At 57.6% G+C, this 22,212-nt stretch overlaps 1 protein-coding gene across 1 annotated transcript in view; it reads right to left on the reverse strand.

Moving 5' to 3' along the window:
- The window catches only part of HMCN2 (hemicentin 2), a gene marked incomplete at its 5' end in the record, with an annotated part of 150,276 nt that overhangs the window by 55,810 nt on the left and 72,254 nt on the right, over window positions 1-22,212 (reverse strand). The window contains 19 exons of the mRNA XM_082842097.1: window positions 386-547; window positions 2,940-3,059; window positions 3,255-3,351; window positions 4,388-4,563; window positions 4,990-5,113; window positions 5,939-6,096; window positions 7,723-7,899; window positions 9,453-9,548; window positions 10,022-10,118; window positions 10,559-10,713; window positions 11,576-11,745; window positions 11,976-12,084; window positions 12,831-13,112; window positions 14,599-14,877; window positions 15,859-16,013; window positions 16,827-16,953; window positions 17,376-17,523; window positions 17,860-17,990; window positions 18,885-19,079. Coding sequence (XP_082698223.1) covers window positions 386-547; window positions 2,940-3,059; window positions 3,255-3,351; window positions 4,388-4,563; window positions 4,990-5,113; window positions 5,939-6,096; window positions 7,723-7,899; window positions 9,453-9,548; window positions 10,022-10,118; window positions 10,559-10,713; window positions 11,576-11,745; window positions 11,976-12,084; window positions 12,831-13,112; window positions 14,599-14,877; window positions 15,859-16,013; window positions 16,827-16,953; window positions 17,376-17,523; window positions 17,860-17,990; window positions 18,885-19,079 — 2,958 coding nt within the window. The remainder of the gene's footprint in view (window positions 1-385; window positions 548-2,939; window positions 3,060-3,254; window positions 3,352-4,387; window positions 4,564-4,989; window positions 5,114-5,938; window positions 6,097-7,722; window positions 7,900-9,452; window positions 9,549-10,021; window positions 10,119-10,558; window positions 10,714-11,575; window positions 11,746-11,975; window positions 12,085-12,830; window positions 13,113-14,598; window positions 14,878-15,858; window positions 16,014-16,826; window positions 16,954-17,375; window positions 17,524-17,859; window positions 17,991-18,884; window positions 19,080-22,212) is intronic.

Raw genomic sequence — 22,212 nt, forward strand, 5'->3', positions numbered from 1 at the left:
ATATTTCATTTCATCCCGGCAGGACACGTAGATGGAGACTTACGTTTCCATCACATATAGGAGCTTCATATCAATTTTACATTTCTTTAGTTTCCAACTGCTCCAACCTGTGTTTTTTTCCCCCTCTGGACCATTGGGGGCTTCTTGGGATCACGCTGCCCCCTCTCTCACGCTGAGGTCAGGAGCTGTAAGAAGCTGGCTGGGGGTAGGGGGCAGTTGAAAGGCCAGAGAGCTAAGGGGTAACAGGACAGTGCTCTCATCAGCCCTGTTTTGTCTTTGCTTGGGTTTTGGGGTGAGGTCTGCCCCGCCAGGGCACCTGGCTGCCCGCCCTTTGGGCCCCACCTGGCCCCTTCCGCCTGGTTCAGGTCGTCCCAGCCTGACTCACCAAACACCTCCAGTTGCTGGTCCCGGCTGCTATTCCCGGCCACGTTGCTGCACTCACAGGTGTACGTTCCCTCCTGGGCCGGCTGGGCCTGTGCTAGATACAGCAGCCGCCCCACAGCTGACACCTGCCCAAGGCCAGCCCCGTCCATGGGCAGAGGCTGACCTGGATGCATGAGAAAGAAGCCCCTGGTCCTTGGTCCTTCCACCTCGAACACTTGTCCTCCCATCCATCCTGGCCAGCTCCTGCTCATGCGTCAGGTGCCCACTTAGATGTCACCTCCACCAGGAAGCCTTCCCTGAGCACCAAATCTGATCCCGGAACCCACTCTGAGCTCCCATAACACTGAGCCTCTCCCCAACACAGATAAGCCTGAAGGTGGCACGTCCGAATCCTGCCCTGGCGTGGGCTGTCCTGGACGGCAGACCCTGCCTCACTTTCCCCCTGGGATCCTTAGAGGTTCTCTGGGGCCTGGCATATAATAGCGCTCAGTGAAGGCTATCGAATGAATGACCCATCCATCTAGCTACACAGATGGGGGAGGGAGACCAAGCAGCTGGCACACCTGGCAGCAAGGAGACCCCGATGCAGGGAAGGGTTTTGTAAACCAAGGGGCACTGGATTCAACACTAACTTCCAACATCCTGCACCTGTTCACAGCAGAGCGGCCCTCTGGGCTCTGGCCATCCATCAGCATGTGTCCCCGCAGTGGGAGGAGACTAGGTGGCCACATGACATCCTTCCTCGCTCTTACATACTACTCTCTGTCCGCGCTCTCTCCCCTGGTGATCTTGACTTGTCTTGTCACTTTGGGATTTATTCTTAGTCCAGACCTCTCTTCCCAGACCTGCCCTTGCAGCCTCTCCATCTGGGTGATGGCAGAATCACTCTCCTGACTACCAGGCCAGAAGTCATCCCCGACCCCTCCTTCTTCTTAGCCCCCTATCCCAGCCGTCAGAAAATCCGGCCAGCACCACCTTTGAAATGCATCGAGACTACGGCCCCCTCCCAACACCTCATGGATACCCACCTAGTCCACGTGCCAGCATCTCTTGCCCAGAGTCCCTGCAGGAGCCCCCTCACTGGCCATTCTGCTCCCACCCTTGCTCCCAATGCTCTATTCTCATCATGCTGGTAGGAACCATGTAGAGCACAAACCAGACCCCTCCAGAAGCCCCATGTCACTCAAGGTAAAACCTGAGATCCTTACAGCCTTTGATCCACCCCCATCGCACAGGTGACCATCGCCTGGTACCGTCCCCCTTGCTGAATCTGCTCCAGCCCCACTGGCCTCTTTGCTGTTCTTCAAACATGCTTGGTTCACCCCTGCCCCAGGGCCTTTGCACCTGCCATCACCTCTGCCTGGAATGCTTTTCCCTACAATATCCTCATGCCCATCCCTCACCTTCTCCACATCTGCTTGGTCAAATGTCCCTGGCCACCCAACTTAAAATTGCAAATCCCACCTCCCTCCCCCCTCACGACTTCTCCCCTTTCCTGACTTTTATTTCTCTCCATAGCACTTATCATGTCAGGTATTAAGTCATTTACAGGCATACCTCGGAGATATCATAGGTTCAGTTCCAGACAAATGCAAAAAGCGTATATCGAAATAAAGCGAGTCACGTGATCTTTTGGTTTCCCAGTGCATATAAAAACTATGTTTAGTCCATTAAGTGTGCACTAGTATGTTTAAAAACACAACGTACATAACCTAATGAAAAATACTTTAAAATGCTAACCATCATCTGAGCCTTCAGCAAGCCATAATCTTTTTTCAATAGTAATATCAAAGATCTCTAATCACAGACCACCATAACAAACATAATTATAATAATGAAGAAGTTATAAATATTGGGAGAATTATCAAAATGGGACAGAGACCCGAAGTGAGCAAATGCTGGAAAATGTTGGGGAAATGGTACCGATAGACTTGCTGGAGGCAGGGTTGCCATAAACCTTCAATTTATAAAAAACATGACATCTGCGAAACTCAGTAAAGCAAAGTACAATAAAACGAGGTAGGCCTATACTAACTTCTCATTTATTATCTGACTGCCTCAATCCACTGCCGTACGTCCAGCACCTAGAATGGGGCCTGGTACGAGAGGCTCTCAACAAATACTGGTTAAATGAATGAATTCCAAATATTTATCGAGCACCTGTTTTGTACCGGGCACTGTCTTAGCCACTGCTGAATTCCCAGACAGTGCCTCCCAGGGCTCACGGGCTCACGGAGGAGCAGACATTGAAGGACTAAGGTGGGTAATATGATGAGCTAACATGCAGGGGTGGCGTCAAGGAGGCCTAGACTGGGATGGAGGTCAGGGAGGGCTTCCTGGAAGAAGAGACATCTGAAGTGAGGCCTGAGGATCAATCCAGCTCTCATTGGCTGAGGAGGGGCTGCAGGGCCTTCTGTCACCAGCACCCACACCCCCTAGGGCTGTAAGCCCACCCACCTCTAACTCAGCTAGAATGGGGGCACCCAGCGAGGGCAGGGAGCAGCCTCCTTGGGTGGGGCAATGAGGGTAGGGCTGGGCGAGGTCAGCCATCCTACCGTCCTTTCTCCAGGAGATCTTGGGGAAGGGGATGCCCCAACATTCGCAGGACAGCCTGGCGGGGTGCCCCTCAGTCACAGTCAGGGTGCGAGGCTCTGGTGAGGGGAACACTGGAGGGACTGAGTGAAACAGAGGAGGTGAGGTGGGCAGGAAGTTGTGGGCTGGGATAAGAAAGGGACCCCGTGGGGGAGAGGGTGGGGTGGAGGAGGGCTGTATCCTAGAGCCCACTCAAGGCAGCCCCAACCCCAGCGCTTGAGAGCCAGCCCTCACAGGGGCAGGGGGAGGGACCCCAGCCCAGCCCAGGAGAACCTCACCCCAGACATTTAGGTTGTAGTGTTTCTCCGAGCAGCCTGCCTGGTTCCGCGCCTCGCAGGTATAGCGGCCTGCGTCCGCCACCCCGGCTCTGTCCACCTGGCCGAGAGCAAAAACAACCCATCAGCGGGGGCGGCACAGATGGGATTACGCCCGGACAGACTGTGTGACCTTGGGCATGTCACTTTACGTTGCTGAGTCCCCCCTCCCACCCGGAACCACGGAGCAGTGGTAGCACCTGCTGCGCCTCTTGTACCGGGAAGTTTCTGGAAGCCAGGGCCTTGGTGGCCTGACATGGACCGGGCACAAATGGTGGCCCTGCCAGCCTCACCCCACTTCACATCCACAGCCCAGTCCTGTTCCAAGGAGGAGGCGGAGGGGACCCTGTCCTCAGGGGTCAGATCCTGACCTAGGGGGGTGAGGGAGCTAGGCTGTGGCTTTGCAGAATGAAGGGAAGGAGGGGGCGGTATTCCAGGCAGAGGAAACCAAAGAAAGGGGCTCAGAGTGGGGGATGATCACATCACAAGATGTAGAGGGGTGGGAGGAAGAGGAACAGGCTGGAGTGGAGGGTTCTCCCCGCGCCTTGGAGAGGTACGTCCCTCCCGCAGCTGACATGGACGAGCTGTGCTCTGGGGCAGGTGGGGCCTCACAGCCATTCTCTAGGACTCTCCCAGCCACCCCAGAAGAAAGGCAACAGGTGCTCACAGGTGAGAGAGCAGAGGCCAGGGTGGTGAGAACACGACCACCCAACGGGGCAGTAGTCCGGAGAGGTGGAGCTAAACTTTAAATCCAGGCTGTGACTCCAGAGTCCCTGACCCTAATTAACCCCTGCCTTGCCGGGTCAGATGAAGGGCCTTAAATGCCCAAAGGCAAGGAGGCTTTCGAACAAGGAGTGAAAAACCCTTGGGGGTCCTGAGGAAAGTGCCCCCCCGCCCCGCCACTGAGGGCTCAGTCCTGGGGCTTTGCCCTCCAGCCCTGTTCGGCTGGAAGCAGCTCTGATGGGTCCTGGGACTGGAGGGGCCTGAAGGCCACAGTGAGCTGAACTGATGCCCACGCGGGCGCCTCAGCCCGCCCTGTTCAGGGCTCAGCTCTGCGCACAGCGGGGGCCCCCTTGGTGGCCTGGGAGGCCGCACACCTCCAGCAAGGCCTTGTCTGCGGAGAGGCGGATGCCAGGCCGGGGATCCAGGGGGCGGCCGTCCTTCCGCCAGCTCAGCACGGGAGGGGGCACAGCGTGGCTCTGGCACTCCAGGGCCACTGACTCGTTGGCCACGACGGACACATTCAGCTCTTCTCCAAGGATGCTTGGGGGCACTGCGGGAGGGGGCGGGGCAGGGGCTGTCTCAGCAGCCGGGAGCAACCACCAGGGATGGGAAGTCACCATTAGGATGAGGGCCCACCCCCTGAGCTGCAGCCCTCCCGTCCTCCCCTTGATGACCTTCAGAGGAGGCCCCCAAACCTGAAGAGGGTGGTGCATTATAACAACATCGATAGTCTGAATATGATTTTGTACTTTAGTTGTACCAGATGTTACCACTGAGGAAAGGGCCCACCCGCCCACCTGTCCACAACAGGGGAGTTCACACTCTAGGAGAGGGCTCTGGGGGTCCAACTGACCCCTACATGAAGGCAGACACAGTCCCAGGCCAGACCTCCCACATCCGACCCCCGGGGATGCCCCGGCCCCACCTTCTTGAGCCGCCGGCCTGCACCCGGCAAAGTCCAGGGCCTGACACTCACCGTGGACATGCAGGATGATGTCCCGGCGGTCCTCGCCCACCGCATTCACGGCGACGCAGGAGTAGCTGCCGGAGTCGGAAGCCCGGGCACTGGCCAGCGTGAGGACCCGGCCCCCAGGGAAGACCTGTGGCCCAGAAGGAAGTCCACGTGAGGTCCGGCCCTGCTAGCAGGCACAGCGGGCAGCTTGTCCCAGACCCCTGGGGCCCGCCACAATGCAGAGGAACCCTGAGCTCTACCCAGACCCCAGGACCTCTGCTGGCTGGTGGGGAATAACATCTGTCCCGGGAAAGAGTCCCCTGGAGTGGGGCTATGGCTCGGGAGCCCTTGAGATAGGGCTGGTCCCCAAGTGTAAGATGCACGACTATTTCAAAGAGTTTGTACAAAAATGTCTGGTTAATGATTTCTTATACTGATCACGTGATGCAATGATACTTTTTGGATATACTGGGTGAACTAAAATGTATTTTTTATACAGCAGTTTTTTTTAATATTCACTTTTTATTTATTTATAAATAAATAAAGTAGCTAAAGGACACTTTTATTTATTCATGTATGCCACACTGTGAGGCTTTTGGGATCTTAGTTCCCCGACCAGGGATCGAACCCGTGCCCCCTGCAGTGGAAGCAAGGAGTCCTAACCACTGGACCACCAGGGAATTCCTTAAAATGCATTATTAAAATTGGTTTCACCTGTTTCTTTTTATTCCTCCTAATGCAGCTACTAGAAATTTTTTAATTACATATTCGGTTCACCTTGGTGGTGTGCATTATGTTTCTGGAGACCACCTGGCTCTAGACTCCGTTCAGCATCTCCCCTTCCTCCCTCCAGTCGACCATCCTGGGCCATCACTGTTTCCCTCTCCCCGCGGCACTCCCAGGCCCTGACCTCTGCTCCCAGCACCTACTGAGGCACCCGGGAGGCGAGCCAGGGCCACCCACCCCTACTGACCTGGAGGCCAGAGGTCCCTGCAGTGGACACAGGGTTTCCATCCTTCAGCCACATCAGCATGGGGCTGGGGGCTCCCGTGGCGTTACAGGTCAGCCGAACCGGGCTGTGGAGCATCACGGGGCCCGGCAGGCTGGGTGGCAGAGTGATGCGCGGAGGCACTGCAGGGTGAGGGCGGCACAGGGCACAGGCTGAGCCCCGCTGGGGGTGAAGCAGGCAGGGCCCCTGGCTGGGTACCCACACGGGAGCACACGGCCACAAACAAAAGCTTAGGGACAGCCACTCCCAACATGGGCGCAGCGCTCCACAGTCCTTGAGGTTGCTCATCTCACCCTTCCAACTCCATCACGAGGCTTCCACAGATGGAAAACTGAGGCTCAGAGAGGGAAGTCACCTGCCCAGGGCTGACCAGCTAGGAACTGGCAGAAGCAGCACCTCAACTTGGTCCTTCTGGTCAGCACGAGGTCATTATCAGGGGGATGGTGTAGGGGTAACCAGGGTTGAGAATCCCTGGGCAGGTTTTGCCTTCCAACTCAGAGGTATCAGCCTCCAGACAGCCCCTCGTGGGCAGAAAATGGTCAGAAGATTCAGTTGTATCTGGGAGGCATGAGTCATGACACCCAGGGTCCCAGCCTCCTGTCCAGCTCCCTACCCACTGCTGTCAGGATAAAGACCCAATCTTTCCAGCCTCCATCTGGTCCCCAGCACCACCCCGGCCCCTCCTCTCACTGTTCTGTAAGCTCCAAGCCCCCAGCCTCCTTTCAGTTTCTCAAATTCTCTATAGCCTTAGCATTTGGAACATGGTCTCCGTTTAGGCATCCAGCTCTCCAAGATGCCTCCTGGGACCCCCCAGGCCAGGTCAGCGCCCCAGTTCCAGGCATTTAGTTGTACCTCACTTTTCCTAGCTCTTATCACAATCGTCATGAAACAGTACTTTGGGTAAGTATCCAGTTACTGCATCCTCCACTAGACTGAAAGCTCCCGGGTCCGTCTCATTCAGGGCTGCAGCCCCAGGGTCTGCCCAGAGCGCGTACAGGCACGCCTCGTTTTACTGTGCTTCGCCTCACTGCACTTTGCAGATGTTGTGTTTTTTACAAACGGAAGGTTTGTGGCAACCCTGCCTTGAGCAAGTCTATCGGTGCTATTTTTCCAACAGCATTGGCTCACTTCTGGTCTCTGTGTCACATTTTGGTAATTCTCGCCATATTTCAAACTTTTCCCTTACTGTTCTTTTGTTATAGTGATCTTTGAGGTTGCTACTACGACTCACCAAAGGCTCAGATGATGGTTAGCATTTTTTAGCAATAAAATACTTTTTAATTAAAGTCTGTACTTTCTTTAGACATAATGCTACTGCACAGTTACTACAGTATAGTGTAAACAGAACTTTTCTATGCAATGGGAAACCAAAACATTCATGTGACTTGCTTTATTTTGATATTCGCTTTATTGTGGTGGCCTGGAACTGAATGAACCTGCAGTATCTCTGAGGTACGCCTGTACTCAATAGATGGAAGAATTGGTGTTTGAATAAATGGAAGGTTAGATGGATGGATGGGTGGATAGGCAGAGGACTGGATGGATGGTTGGATCAGTGGAAGAACAGTTGGGTGTTTCCATGCATGGATAGAAGAATGGATGGGTAAATTATCAATGGATGGAAGGAAGGAAAGATGAATGAAAGGAAGGATGGATGGATGGATGACAGATGGATGAACAGACTGAGGGACAAATGGATGGAAGACAACTTTGGGGACAAGGATCCCTTTAGTCTCGGGGCAGCTCACCATTGACCCGTAGTCCATACTGCAGCTCTGTGCTGCCTGCCACATTGGATGCCACACAGCGGTAGCTCCCAGCGTCAGAAAACTGGGCTCGCTCAATGAGGAGAACTCTCCCATCAGCTGACACCGTCACTCCCTTCTGGGCAGAGACAGGCTGGTGGCCCTTGAACCAGGAGATATCTGGTGAAGAGAAGAGAGATGAAAGGGTCCCTGCCAGCCCTTCAGACTGTGCCCTGTGTCATGGGCATCCAGGAGAGGCTTCCTGGGTGGCCACATGGTGTGCCTTTATTTCAGGCACTGGAGAAAGCCAGTGTTCTCCAGGAAGGGGGGCGGGGCAGAACAGGGCGGTGTTGTCTGAGATGGAACCGAAGGCAGAGAGGGATGCAGGCTGGGGCAGCCAGGAGCAAGGAGAGTCAAAGTCAGCCCAGCCCCTCACGTCCTCCCCCTGCCAGGAGACCACCCATGAGGGAGATCTTTAGAGGAGAACACGGTATACCCCAAAACAGCAGCCTCATAAATATGGACCAATTATAAACAGCTACATGCGCCCCCATGTCCATAGCAGCACTATTCACGATAGCCAAGACACGGAAACAACGTAAATGTCCATCGACAGAGGAATGGATAAAGATGGGTGCATATATACAATGGAATACCACTCAGCCATAAAAAAGAACAGAAGAATGCCATCTGCAGCAACATGGATGGAACCAGAGATTATCATACTAAGTGAAGTAAGAAAGAGAAAGACAAATACCATATGATATCACTTATATGTGGAATCTAAAATATGACACAAATGAACCTATCTACAAAACAGACTCGTGGACACAGAGAACAGACTGGTGGTTGCCACGGGAAAGGGGGTTGGGGAGGGACGGAGTGGGAGGTTGGGGTCAGCATACATAAGCTATCATATATAGAATGGATAAACAACAAAGTTCTACTGTATAACACAGAGAATTACATTCAATATCCTATGATAAACCATAATGGAAAAGCATATTAAAAAAGAATGTGTATATATATATATATATATATATATATATATATGTATAACTGAATCACTTTGCTGTACAGCAGAAATTAACACAATATTGTAAACCAATATACTTCAATTTAAAAATATATTTAAAAAATAAAGTTAATAAAGAGGCAATAAATAAATTAGTAACGACCGATTGTATCTTCAACTTCCTTACCTCCTGCCAGGGTCCAGCCCAGAAGAGCGTTTCCCCATGGCAGAGGGCAAATACCTCCAGGGCTCACCACCCCAGGCAAAGCAGGACTGAGCTGGCTCAGATGGGGGACAGGAAACGGACCCCCTTCCTGGGCCCATCCTGTCTGCCGGGCACCCACACCTAGCCGTAGCTCTCAGACCTTTGCTCAACTGCTGGTCTAGAGAAGAGGCCCAGGCCCTCCAGGTCCTGTTTCTCACCGCCAGCCCCGGGGCGGCCCCGTGAAGCCACAAACTCAGCAGAAACCCGGCAGGTTTGTTTCAGACACCAGTGCAAAGGCTCTGGGCCCTGGCAGTGACTGGCATGTAATGGGCATTGCATAAATGGCTGTTGACAAGGAAGAGGGGAACGCTGGGGAGGGAAGGGGAAGGCCTGCTGATCTCATCCCGCTTTGTCCACAGCCAGAGTGGTGCCTGTGGCACTGCCCCGCCTCTTTGGATGGGAACTGGGGTTGGCTGGAGGTGGCTTTCAGCCAACAGGAGGGGTATTACTTACCAGGAGGGGGTACGCCTGAAGCCAGACACTCCAAGTTTACGGAGGCATTTTCCAGCACTGCCTTTTTGACCAGGCCCGGCTCGATATTGGGGGGCACTAGGGGAGACGAGAAGAGCCCCGGCTTGGAGGGGGTACAGGCTCTGGGTGGCTCATCTCAGCCTCCCCAGTGCCCCTCCCCGGCCTTCCCAAGGTGGGCTGGGCAACAAGGACAACCCAGGCACCTGACCCCCCGGGAACAGCCAGCATCAGGCGCACCGGGGAGGTGGACCCCAGGCAGTCACGAGGAGCGACAAGGGCAAGGATTTGCCCATATACACAAGGACCTAAATGAGCCCCCAGATGAAGAGAACAGGCAAAGATAAATATGAATGAGAACAAGGCTGTCCACTGAAAATCCGGCAGAAAACAACCAAAAGCGACCACAGAGCAAATGATTTTCTACTTCTAAAGTTAAGTACGTGACATTAATTTTAGAACCCCCAGCCGTCCCCAACCCCCCACGGCAGCCCTGCGGGCCCTCAATCACCCACCACCCCAGGTCCAGGCTCCGCCTCCACCCACATCCTCACCCAACACCTTGAGCGCCACGTCTCTCCTGCTCTCCCCAGCCAGGTTAGTGGCAGCACAAGTGTAGATGCCTTCGTCCCTCAGGTCCACCTTCTCGATCTGGTGGAGAGGAGGAAAGGCAGGTGTGTGCCAGGATGTGGGTGGGGCCTGGGGTCAGAGCAACACGGACGTGGCAAGTGGCCAGGCTGTTGCTGACCCCAGCGCAGGAGAAGTGAGGCAGGGGCACAAGCTTGGTTCCGGCTGCAGTTCTGAGCCACACGTTCAGATTCCAGGGGATCCCTCTGGTCTTGGGGATACTCCCCTCCCCCCATTTTCCCCCTCTGGGAGCTCAAACTCCGGGGACCTCAACTAGGCTTAGGGCTCCCTTCCTTCTTCAGACCCAGCACCCCAAGGTCCACTGAGCATTTCTAGGATGAGTGGACTCTGTTTGTCCTGCCCCCAGGCTGCCAGAGCTCCGCTTGGGCTCCCCGGGGCCGCTAAAAAGCAGCCCCTCCCCCTGTGCAAGATTGGCCTGCCAACCCTGGGGCCCTTGCACGTACCTGCAGGTTCCCCCCCGAGGCTGCCAGGGCCACACCATCCTTCCACCAGCGGAGGCTTGGGGTAGGTACCCCAGTCCCTGCACATTGGAGGGTCACAGGCTGCAGGAAAGGGGCTGTGATGTTCTCATCCCCAACTATGACCACCGACGGGAGCTCTGGGCAGAGGGAGAGGCAGGGAGACCCAGTCAGGGTCAGGAGGGGTGCAGTGGGCACCCAGAAACCTCTTCAATGCCTGGGGAGGGAGGGAGTGGCCTTGCAGGGCTGGCCTCTAGCTTCCCTCCACTCAACCCTCCAGATACCTGGCCTTAGGATAAAGAGCACCAGACTGAGAGCTGGCAGAGCTAGTCTTTCCCTTTCAAATTCTCCCATTCATCATCCATCCATCCATCATCCATCCATCCATCATTCATCCATCCATTATCCATCCACATGTGCACTGAGCATCTACTCTGTGTCCCACACTGCACTATGCACAGGGACACAGCAGAGAAAGTTCTGTGCTGCCCTCAGAGCTCCCAAGCTGGGCAGTGGAGATGAACAGCCAAACGAGAAATCCCAATACAGTAGGTGGGGGGTTATGGCCACGAGAGGCTGGGCAGTGCAGATTATAACCGTGGTGGAATCAAGGAGGGCTTCCTGGAGGAAGGGTTGTTTTTTAGGACAGACCTGAAAGATAGGGAGGAGCTAATCAGGCAAAGAGGAAGAATGTTCCAGGCAGCGGGAACAGCATTTGCAGGACTGGAGGCAAGAAAGCCAACGTATTTAAACAGTTGAATGAAGTTCAGCGTGGTCAGCATAGAGAGTGAGCTGGGGTCAGGGGGAGGCTAGGGAGGGGCTCGAAGACCTGTAGACAAGTGTGGTGAGCAGCTGAGACCACCCTCTCACACCTGGCAAGTCCAGACCAGGAATGCTGTCCAGAGAAGACCAGCTCCATGCCCTTCCCATGTCTGTCAGGCTGGCTTCACCCACCCCGGCATCTCGGGCTGTCATTGCCCCAGAAGGCCAGGCCGCCCTCACCGTGCACAGACAACTCCACTTCAGCCCCTGCAGTGCCCGCTTCATTGGTGGCCTGGCAGGCGAAGAGGCCCGCGTGGTCCAGCTCCACGTGGTCGATGCGCAGTGTGGTCCCCTGCGAGGTCAGCTGCACCCCGGCCAGCTCCTCGGCTGGGCGGCCATTCTGCAGCCAGCTAAGGTGTGTGGGGACGGGAATGGGTCAGCCTGAGGCTAGAGGAGGTAGGGGCAACAGGACAGGCCAAGAGGCCAGGCAGCATCTCTCTCCTGTCCTCACGTCCCGGGCTCCATGGCCTCTTTCATGCTCCTGGGAGGGGAAGCATCTCCCGTCCCCACCCACCCCCAAAGCATGCTCTCTGCCTGTCCCCCAGCCCCCCAGTTCTGGCCTCCACCACCCCATACGCACTGGATCGCGGGCACTGGGGAGCCTGAGGCCTGGCAGGGAAGGTCCAGGGGCTGTCCTACGAGGGTGGTCACCGGGCCCAAGCCTTCAGCCAACAGGAGCTGCGGGGGCACTGTGGGCAGGGGCCACCATTGGGTGTCTGGAGCTGAGGAAATCCCGGCCTACAGCCCTCCCAAGTCCCAGTGCCGCCAGAGCCAGGCCCAAGCTTCCCCTCACCCTTCAAGCACTCCCATAAACGGCCCCTCGTCCAGAAGGCGTTCTAGGACCGCCCAAGTTCAGCCTCCCCACAGGATCGGTCTGTTTATTGAATGTCTTCCCACCAGACCCAGGGCTCAGGAGTCCCGTCTCCCTGTTCCCTGCCTTACCCAGGGTTAATGGCCGTGAAGTGTCCGTGAAATGGGAGAAGCAGGCGAAGGGCCCGCCCACCCCTCCCGGGACCAGCGCCCACCCCTCCCTGGGACCAGCACCTACCCCTCCCGGGACCAGCGCCCACCCCTCCCCGGGACCAGCGCCCACCCCTCCCCGGGACCAGTGCCCACCACCCAGCTTTGGGCCTCAGGGTATAAATGTCCATCCCATTGACCGGGCGCATCTCCTGGAAGGCAGAGCGGTGTCCTTCACCCTGGATGACCTGGCCCAGGGTCATGGGCAGGAGCCAGGACCCTTGATCCCAGGAATCAACCCTGCCCACACTGTATCCCTGAGGGGCCCCAGCCCAGGTCGCAGTGTCCTCGTCTGTCCCCTTATCTGTCTCATGCAATCCAGGACACCGGTCACTTCCATTCCCTCTGCACACACTAGGCGTGGGAGGAGGGGTCCACAGCCCAGGTGACTCGGGTAGGGCAGGCCTGGGCTCACCCTGCACCTCCACGGAGTACTGCAGCACGGCCTCCCCGGCGGGGCTGCTGGCCACGCAGCTGTACAGGCCTCCAGATGCCTCCCCCAGGCTCTCCAGGCTCAGCATGCCGCCGCCCGCCTCCAGCCACGTCCCATTGCTCTCCGCCACGGGTAGCCCCTCGTGGTGCCAGGAGAGGGTGGGGGGTGGGTGGCCTCTGGCCACACACTCCAGCGCCAAGGGCCTCCCGGCCACGGCCTTCACCACACGGGGCCCTCCGCCAGCGCCCTCGATGGTGGGCGGGACTAGGGAAGAGGCAGGGGGTGCTCAGGGACCAGCAGCCTGGTTAAGTCCCTCACAGACCCCAACCCATGTGAAATGCCTTCTCCTCCCCTCCACTAGCTGGAACCCCGGTTCAGACATCACCTCCTCCGGGGCGCCTCCCCCGGCGCCCTGGCTGGAAGCACTCTCTCCCTCCTCTGCCCCTTGGTGTCATTCCCACCCCCCCACACACACTGCCTGCATCCTCTCTCCACACCCTGCGACCCCCGTGAGCTCAGCCTGAGCAGAACGACACTTGTCTCTGTGCATCTTCAGTATCTGCACACAGTAGGTCTCAAGATCTGCTGAACCCAAAGGGATGGGTTCCCCAGAGCCCAAGGCCAGAGCCTCTACTCCTACTACTGGTCCCCTCCCTGGCCTGAGGAGGCGAGCAGACCCTAGCCCAGACGGCCCGGCCTCTGGGGGCTCCTAACTCAGCCAGTGATGGCCAAGGGGGTAGCCAGAGGGGGGGCTTCTCTCTTCCCCTTGGGGAGGGCCCCCAGGTTGCTAAGCCCACAGAGTCATTGCCAGGAGACATGGGGCGATGAGGGAACGGGATGGGCTTCTCAACTTTGCCTGGGTCACTAGCCCCAATGAAAATATAATGAAAACACACATGTGCATTTTCCATCCATTTCCAGGAGGTTCTCAGATCCCTGAATAAGAATCCCGGAGTTGGCTGCTGCCCGTAGACCCCACACACCTCAACTTCCCTTTGGGGTCCCCAGGACTCCAGCATCCAAGCCCTTTGTATCTTTGGGGACCAGAGCTCCGGAGCTGATTCCTCGAGGGGGACCAGAATGACCCCACCAGGCTGCACTCTGCCTTCTAAACTTCATCTGCTCAGACCCATCCCTGCCCTCCTACACACACCCTGTCCTCTGAGTTCTTCACATGTCCTCAGAGCCAAGCCCCTCCAGGCAGGCCAACGCTGAGGTTAACAGAGCACAAGTCAGACCCTCGAGGTAGGAACTGGGTCCTCTCACCTCCCAGCGGGGTGACCTGGGCCAGCCCCAGAGCCCACCACGCTCACCCATGAGTGGGGGGACCAGGGCCCTAGTCCCTGTGCCGTGATTAAATTAGCTAGCGCTGTGACGAGCCCCAGGGGGTCTGGACCACAGTGCGTGGCTAATTAAGAGCGGTTAGTTATTAGCTGTGGTCGTGGGGGTGTGGGCGCAATTTCCTGAGAAGCCCTAAACCACGAGGGGGAGAGCTGGATTCTCCACTCGGCTCCGCTGGGGCCCCGAGACAGGCCCTTCCCCTGGCGTCGGTTTCCTCACCTGCCTGAGGAAGGCTGGACGAGCTGAGATGACCCTTCTCCCTGGGTAACCCCTCATTCGCATTTTCCTGGGCCTCTGTCTGTTCCCTTCACCCACCTTTAGAGCCAGATGGAGGCCATCCCGGCCCAGACTCCCTCCCGCCACTCGCCCCAGCTGACCACTGCTCCTGCTGTGACCCCGGGCCGCTCACCGAAAACCTCCAGCCGGGTGGCCTTCTCCATGACCCCCACGGGGTTGCTGGCCCTGCAGGTGTAGATGCCAGTGTCCGAGCCCTGGGTCCTCTCCAGATGCAGCTGTCGGCCGCCCCTGGTGTAGACGGCCCCGGCACTTGGAAGCAGGGGGTCCCCATCCTTGAACCAGATGATGTCAGGCGTGGGCACTCCTCGGGCTTCACACAGGAGCCACATGGGGTGGCCCTCCATGACGGCCAACTCACTTGTCTCGTTGGAGCCCCAGATGGTGGGAGGTGCTGAGGACAATGGGGGGCGGGGGGCAATCACAGGGAGCCTGCCCAGCACCGAGGTGGCTGGTGTCCCATCCCTTGCAGCCCCATGCACCTGTCTGTGGGCCACAAGCACAGCACATGTCACAGGCTTCTACTGCAGGGGTGGGAGGAGGGGCAGGGGGTTCTGGGGACAGACAGGAGATACCAGCCAGGGACACGCTGACGTGGGGGGCAAGCCCGGCCATCACAGGAAGCGCAGAAAGCGGGGGAAGGGCCACAGGTCAGGCTCTGGACCCCGCTTTGCCTCTGACTCGCTGTATGACCCGCATAGGTCACTTCCCCTCTCTGGGGCTCAGTGCCCCCATCTGTAACACGAGGGGCCGAACTGGATCCGGGGTTCCTCCGGGGCAGGTCACACACCATGGGTGGTACCTAAGCTGACCCTCAGGGCATGTGGGCATGCATCTCGTAACAGAACAGCTACACCCTCCCCAAATCTCCTTCCTGCCTGATTACGACAAACAAAAAGGTTGTTTGGTGCGTTTGGTGCGACTATGTTCGTAACCTTTCTAGAACTTTCTACTCTGCCCTTTTTACCACATGCAGGCAGCTCACGCCTAAGGGTTTCCAAAATCCCTCTTTGGTTGCATTTGTTTTCACAGCTTCCTCCCACGAAGGCCAAGCAGCCCTGGTTCCTACTTCCCTTTGATGTGTTACGCATCCTTTTACATAAATGAGTTTCGGTGTAAAGAAAAGTGACTTGATTTAAACAATCATCCTGAGTGGTATCAGGAATAGGAAAACTTGTGAAGCTCAGATGGGGACAGTGGGATCTGGGAAACACTGGGCCGGATTCCCTCTATTCTTTCCGGTCCACCCCACCCCACCGCCCCCCCAGCTTTACTGAACCGGGGGCTCGCTCCTCATAGGCCCCCGTTTGTGCCCTCGTCTTCCCTCCATGCAGTGGGCAGCCCGTGGTGGGGGCCGGGAAGGGGCTGGGCTCACAGTGGATTCTGAGCTGAAAGTCCTTGGCCTGCTGGCCGGCTGGGCTGAAGGCCACGCACTGGTACCACCCTTCATCCCCCAGGTGACTGGTGGTGATTCTGAGAACCTGGCCGTCCTCCTGCAGCTGGATTCGAGGGTCCCCCGGAAGGACAGGTCTGGAAAGATGGTCAAGATTGTCAGTAAGGCCAGCTGGCAGGGGCAGGCTACACAGAGGGGAGCCTGCTGCTTGGGAAACGGAAGCCTGGAAGATTCACAGTCGCTGATAGGTACCAACAACCCAAGTGCCCATCAATGGATAAACAGATAAACAAAAAGTGGTTCATCCCTACAATGGAATATTATTCAGCCATTAAAAGGGATGAAGTACTGAAACCTGCTACAACATGAAAAAACCTTGAAAACTGTGCGCTAGGTGAAAGAAGCCAGACACGAAAGACTACATACATATGACTGCATGAAATCTATATGAAATACAGGGAAATTCACAGAGACGGAGGTTAGTGGTTGCCAGGGGCTGGGGCGGGGGAGGAACAGAGCAGTGAGTGCTAATGGGTATAGGGCCTCCTGTGGGGGTGATGAAATGTTCTAGAACCAGACAGAGGCGACGGATGTGCAACACTGTGGATGTACTGAACACAGCGTACTGAATTGTGCACTTTGGAATGGTAAACATCATATTGATTCCTTAAAATTTAAAATACCTTAAAAAACACCTTTGAAAAAGTTTTAGAAATGAAAGGAAGGCTGGCTAAGTGATGAGAAAACCCTGCCATTTGAAAGCAGGGTCTCACCTGGGCGATCTCAGGCTGGGGGGTGGATGTGCCCCACACCGCCCTCTGCCTGGGCCCTGGCTGGCTCGTGCAATGCCTGTCGAGCTCTAACCCTGCAGAGTTCCATCTCCCCAGAGGCCCTCTCCACCAGCCCAGGCCGAGGCTCCACCCCATCACTACCCGTCGGGGGTCACTCACTGCCCATCCTTGGTCCATTCCATCTGGGGCGTGGGGACCCCCGAGGTCTGGCACTCCAGCTCCACCCCTACACCAGCCAGGCCCAGCACCTCCTGAGGGGCCTCGGCTCCAAGCACGGAAGGTGGGACTGGGGGCGAGAAAGGGTGGGGGGAGAAAAATCCTCAACCCCTACAAGCCCCGTCTGCTGCAGGGCCTTTGCACGTGCAGGACCCCTGCCTGGTCACCCTTCCCCTCTCCTACCCGGCCCTCATGGGAAGCTCCCCAAACCCCTGGCTGGATCGGCCCCTGCTCTGTGCGTCCTCAGCTGCCGGCAGCGCTCTTTCGTAGCACGTAATGCACATACATGATGCATAATGTAATTACAAGGCTAATGATGTGATTGTCCAATGTCTGCCCCCATAGTTATGTGAAGACAGGGACCAGGTCTGCCATGCGCCCCTCTATGCCCCCGGCTCCCAGCCGGTAGTTTCCCTCCCCCGCCCCACCTAAAAGGGGAGGGGTTGCAGGGCCAGACACACTTGGGAGCTGGGAGGGCTCAGCCTCACTCACTGAGCACAAGGAGATCGAAGTCCCTCTGCGCAGTCCCAGCCTGGTTCTCGGCCCTGCAGGAGTAGAGGCCAGAATCGCCCTCCTGGATCCTGGGAAAGTAGAGGGCCCGGGCCCCGTCCAGGAGGCGGTGGCTGCCCACCTCAGGGATCTGGGCAGAAGAGGCCAGAGGGAGCTCGTGAGCGGGGTCTGGCCACCCCGCATCCCCCATCAGCAATGAGGAAACTGAGGCCCAGGGAGCTGGTTGGTGACCGGAACCCAGGGTTTCTGATTCCCATAACGGTGCCGTGCCCTCTCCACCAGGCAGCCCCTCAGGCTTCATCGTGGGCCCACGGTCTTCCATGGCCCTGAGTCCCAGTGCATCCCCAAAGACACCTGCCACTTTTCACACCTCCCCACCACACCTGGCACATGCAGGAACCCATCCAGAAGGTCTGTACCCTATCCAAATCCCACCCACAGCCCATCCACCCCAGGGGACACCCACCTGCTGCCCATCCTTGAGCCACGTGACCTTGGGGGCCGGAAAGCCATTTGCATCACACTCCAGCGTCAGGGACTGCCCGGCCATGCCTGACACGTTGGCCCTGTGCCCGTTCTCCCGGATGCTGGGGGGCACTTGGGAGCAAAGAGAAGCAGAGGAGCTGCCCCCTCCCAGGACAGCCACGGCCACCCGGACCCCTCCTGGGGCATTCTTCCCCACCTGGATGGGCAGCCCCAACTCCCGCCCTTCCCCAGATCCTGGGGTTCCAGGATGCCCGCCCCAGCCCCTGATGTGGCCATCAGGAGCCACGTGGACCTGGGAATGGCCACAGCGGCCTCGCCCTGGGACCTCGCGCTGGTCGTGCCCAGGAGCTGTCTACGGGCTCTGACATCCAGCTTTGTAAGATGCGGGACCCCCGGGATCCATCTGGCTCTACACCCAAACTGCTGTCATGGTCACCTAGGGGGGTACCCTCCCCCGCCCCGAGTCAGAATCTCTGAAGATGGGGCCTAGGTATGTCTTTGAAACAAACTTCCCAGGAACCATAAAACTGCTTCTCCCACCCCCTCCATGAGCCCGTGTTGAGGAGAAGGGCTCCCCTCCCCCTGCACACAGCACCAGGGGCGGGAGCTGTGGGAAGCTCTTCCTGCTGCAGGGAAGAATAGGAACCTTGGGTAGTTTCAGCAGCTTCAGTGGGAGGTGGGCTCTGGGACTCTCATCTGCCCTCAGTGAGCCTTCTAAAATAAATTCACTAGACCATTTCAGAGCCATTTATGGAGTTCCAGGTTCTTCTCCTTACACTGTATCCGTGGGGGTCTCTCTGGGGAAGGGGACGCCCATGCAACCTGCCACTTTCCTAACACCCTCAAGCCCTCCCCAACAAGCACGGGGTCGGGGAGGGCAGGGACCTGTGGCCTCCCTGCGGTGAGCTCTCAGGCTGGGGAGCTGGCGCTGCCCCACCCAGGCATCCATGCGTACCACTGGGAGGTGTGTACAAGCCGTTCCCCAGCTCTGGGGTCCCTGCTCACCATGGACTACCAGCTTGGCTCTCCTGGATGCGGAGCCCGCCTCGTTGGTGGCCTGACACTCGTAGTCTCCACCGTCGGTGGGAGAGACCGAGGCCAGAAACAGAGAGCCTTCATCCAGCACTGCCAGGCCCGGCCGGCCACGCAGGGGCTCCGAGGACGGGCCCTTCCGCCACGTGATCTGCGGCTTGGGCGTCCCTGGCAGGGCAGAGAGTCATCAGCACGAAAGCCTGTCCCCTTCCCTGTCCACACCCACACTGCCCCCACCCCCGTGCAAGTGATGCTGACCCTCGGGGCGGGGGGAGGTCTCAGGTACCTCCTTGCCCCCCAGGCTAGAGGAGCAGCAGGTGCTCACACACCTGCCACCTCCCCACCCAGTGCTGTGTGTCCACGTGGCCTCCCAGCGGCCCGAGGGCCACAGGCACAGGGGCCAGAGCCTTTTCTGGTTCCCCTCGCAGAGGCCCCACCTCATCTGCACTCCCAACCCCCTCACCTGCCCTGTGTTTTCTCTTTTGCCTGCCATCTCCAACTTTCTAATGTACATAAGATGCACTTTTTTAGGCTTTTTTTTTTTTGGCCTATTGTCTGTCTCCCCCCACAAGGTCCGAAGTCTTTGATTTGTTCCCTGCTGCACCCCCAGCTGCAAGCCCAGCGCCTGGCACACAGTAGGGGCTACGTGAATGAATGAGCCCGCCGTGCTCAGTACCCATATTGTCCCATCGGATCTGCACATAAACGGTGGAGGCCCCCGGTGGACCGGGCCTGTGCTTCCCCTCACAGGCATGAGGAGGACACCGCTGGCCACACACCCCTTGCCCCACCGTGAGCGCCGCAGTCCCCCTGGAGGCCCTTCTGCGACACTCCTCACGTCGGACTGTGCAGCGTCTGGCTCTGCCACCAGGCTGTCGGCTCACACGGCCCGGCGCACAGTGGGTGCGGGATGAACAGCTGCCCCACTGGGCCAGGGCACACAGTAGGTCCTTAGATCGGTGTTGAAGGAATGACCCAGCATTCCAAGCAGCACACGTGCCCATGAGGCATGGCGCCCAGTGGTCGCAGCGGGGCCTGGGTCACGGGAGCCCCAACCCTGCAGACTTGCTGAGTGATCTCAGGACAAGGGCAGCCCTTACCCACCGCCCTGCCTGCAGGGCAGGCAGCCTGCAGCCCTTCCATCACTCCCCATCGGGGTCATAATCGTTGCTAAATACCAGTTATAATGCACCACACCCCCACTTGATCTGCCGACTCCCCTGGCAGCTCGGGGCTCTCTGTAAGCACATTCTCTCTGCCTCACTTGCTCTTTTATCCTCACCTTTGGTGGGAGGGGTGAGACTCCCCATCTGGGGGGAATGGGGCTGCGATCAAGATGCGGCACATCCGGGGCATCCTGGGTGTCATCCCGTTCGGGAGGGCCCCTGCCCCCCCCACCCTGTACTGACTGCTCCTGCTAAGTGCTGGGGACTCTGCCCGCTGGTCCTGAGGGAAAAGGAGGGCCACCCATGCTCTGCGATCTTTGGGCTACTTAATCCCCTGTGTCTGTTTCCTCATAGAACCCTCTGCCGTTTCCTCTGTGTCTGCCCAGGATGCCTGCTGGAGTGTCCCAGCTGCTCCCCAGCATGGAGACACATGTGTGAACACATACACACAACACACACACATACAGCCCACAGACACACACATGCCCCTCCCAGTTCCTCATCTTTTCCCAAAGGCCCCAGCCCGTGCTCCCGCCACCCAGAGACCAGGACTTCAGAGCTGCCAGCCCTGAGGGGTATTGAGTTTTGAACCCTGGAAGCTTTTTTTTTTTTTTAAATGCAAACATCTAACCCCTAAATGAGCTCTAACCACACAGAACTGCACCACTGCTCTGTGATGGGAAGACTCCAGGGACTCAGGGCTGTTGCTAAAAAACCACTCATCTTGCCTCCACTCCCATTTTACAGAGACCAAGAGAGGGGCAATGTCCAAAATCCTGGCCTCTGTCCCACCCCACGAGGAGGAGGCGGGTAGTGCCACCCACTGCAGGCACCAGGGCTCCCATGGGTCACGCCCTCTGTGCTCCAGGCTTTCTCCTTTCTCCCTCAGAGCCCTCCGAGCCCAAGGTCACATGGCTGGTGAATACCAGCGCCCAACACTGCCCACCCGGCAGCCACCTGCTTGAAAGAGAGAAGGCCGAGGGGGGTGGGGTGGGACGCGGGGCGGGGACAGGCAGTTGTGATGGAGGGGACCTGGCTTATGCTGACTTGGCTGAAGTCAGGCTCAGAGGACAGGCCCCTGGCTGACCAGGCTTGATGCTGGGGTTGTGAGTGACTGTGGGGTATCAGGGCAGGAGGCCGGGGCTGGTGGTCCCACCTCCTACCTCCCACGTCCCGGGAGGGCCCTACAGGTTCCTTGCTGTTACCAGATACTGACACAAGGTGGCGCCCTGCTCAAGAGCGGGACGATGGCCCCTCCAGGTGGTCTGCTCCCACCTGCCTCCTACCTGGCCCTAGCTCTGTCCCATTCCAAGGACTTCCCTGGATCCCGTGGCATGAGGAGGTGCAGTGCAGACTACAACCAGCTCTCCTGGCTCCTGCCAGGCTTTTTGTAAGCTACCACTTGCTTCTTAGACACCCAGACACCTGCCCTTCTAGAAAGCATCATCTATGCACAGGGGAGACATTTTGGCCATTTTGACCCAAAGCCAGAAGCGACTCTGGCAGCCAGTGGGATCCACTGGGTGCCGCAGGGAGATTTCACAGAACAGCAGAATCCACTCAACACATTTCCGCAAGCTCCTACTATGTGCCAGGCACGGTGCTGGGACCTAAGCTTCCTGCCGTCCACTGGGCCCACTGGGCCTGTGTGGAGGGACAGGTGTGACCCCACTGGACAGCTGAGAAAACAGGCTCAGAAAGGAGGTGTGAACTGCCCGGCACCGGGCAATTGACCCAGGGGTGGCTATCTCAATCCCACACTGTGCTGTAGCCCAAAGGGGTTCCCAAAGGACTGGTTTGCCCAGGACTGCGTGAAGCCATGCCCTGTGAGAAAGCCTTGGGCTTGGGGAGAGGCAGGGGCCACCAAGCACCGATCCTAGGACCCTGGGGCCTTCCTCAGCCCCAGCTGTTACAATCCCCAGGCGCAGAGGGGCCCAGGGTTTAACGGTCACTCGGGGCTGGGGTTAAAGCAGATTATACTCCCTGAGTTACATCACCTTCTGGCTGTGACCTCAGGCAACCCTCTTAACCGCTCTGGGCCTAAATTGCCCCTAATAAAAAAAAAAAGAGCTAATGCTAACACCCATCCTATAGGGCTGCTGATGGGATGAAGTTCCTGGCATGGTCCTGGACAG

This window comes from Leucopleurus acutus (assembly GCF_964270905.1).
Source record: "Leucopleurus acutus genome assembly, chromosome: 7".
NCBI lineage: Eukaryota > Metazoa > Chordata > Mammalia > Artiodactyla > Delphinidae > Leucopleurus > Leucopleurus acutus.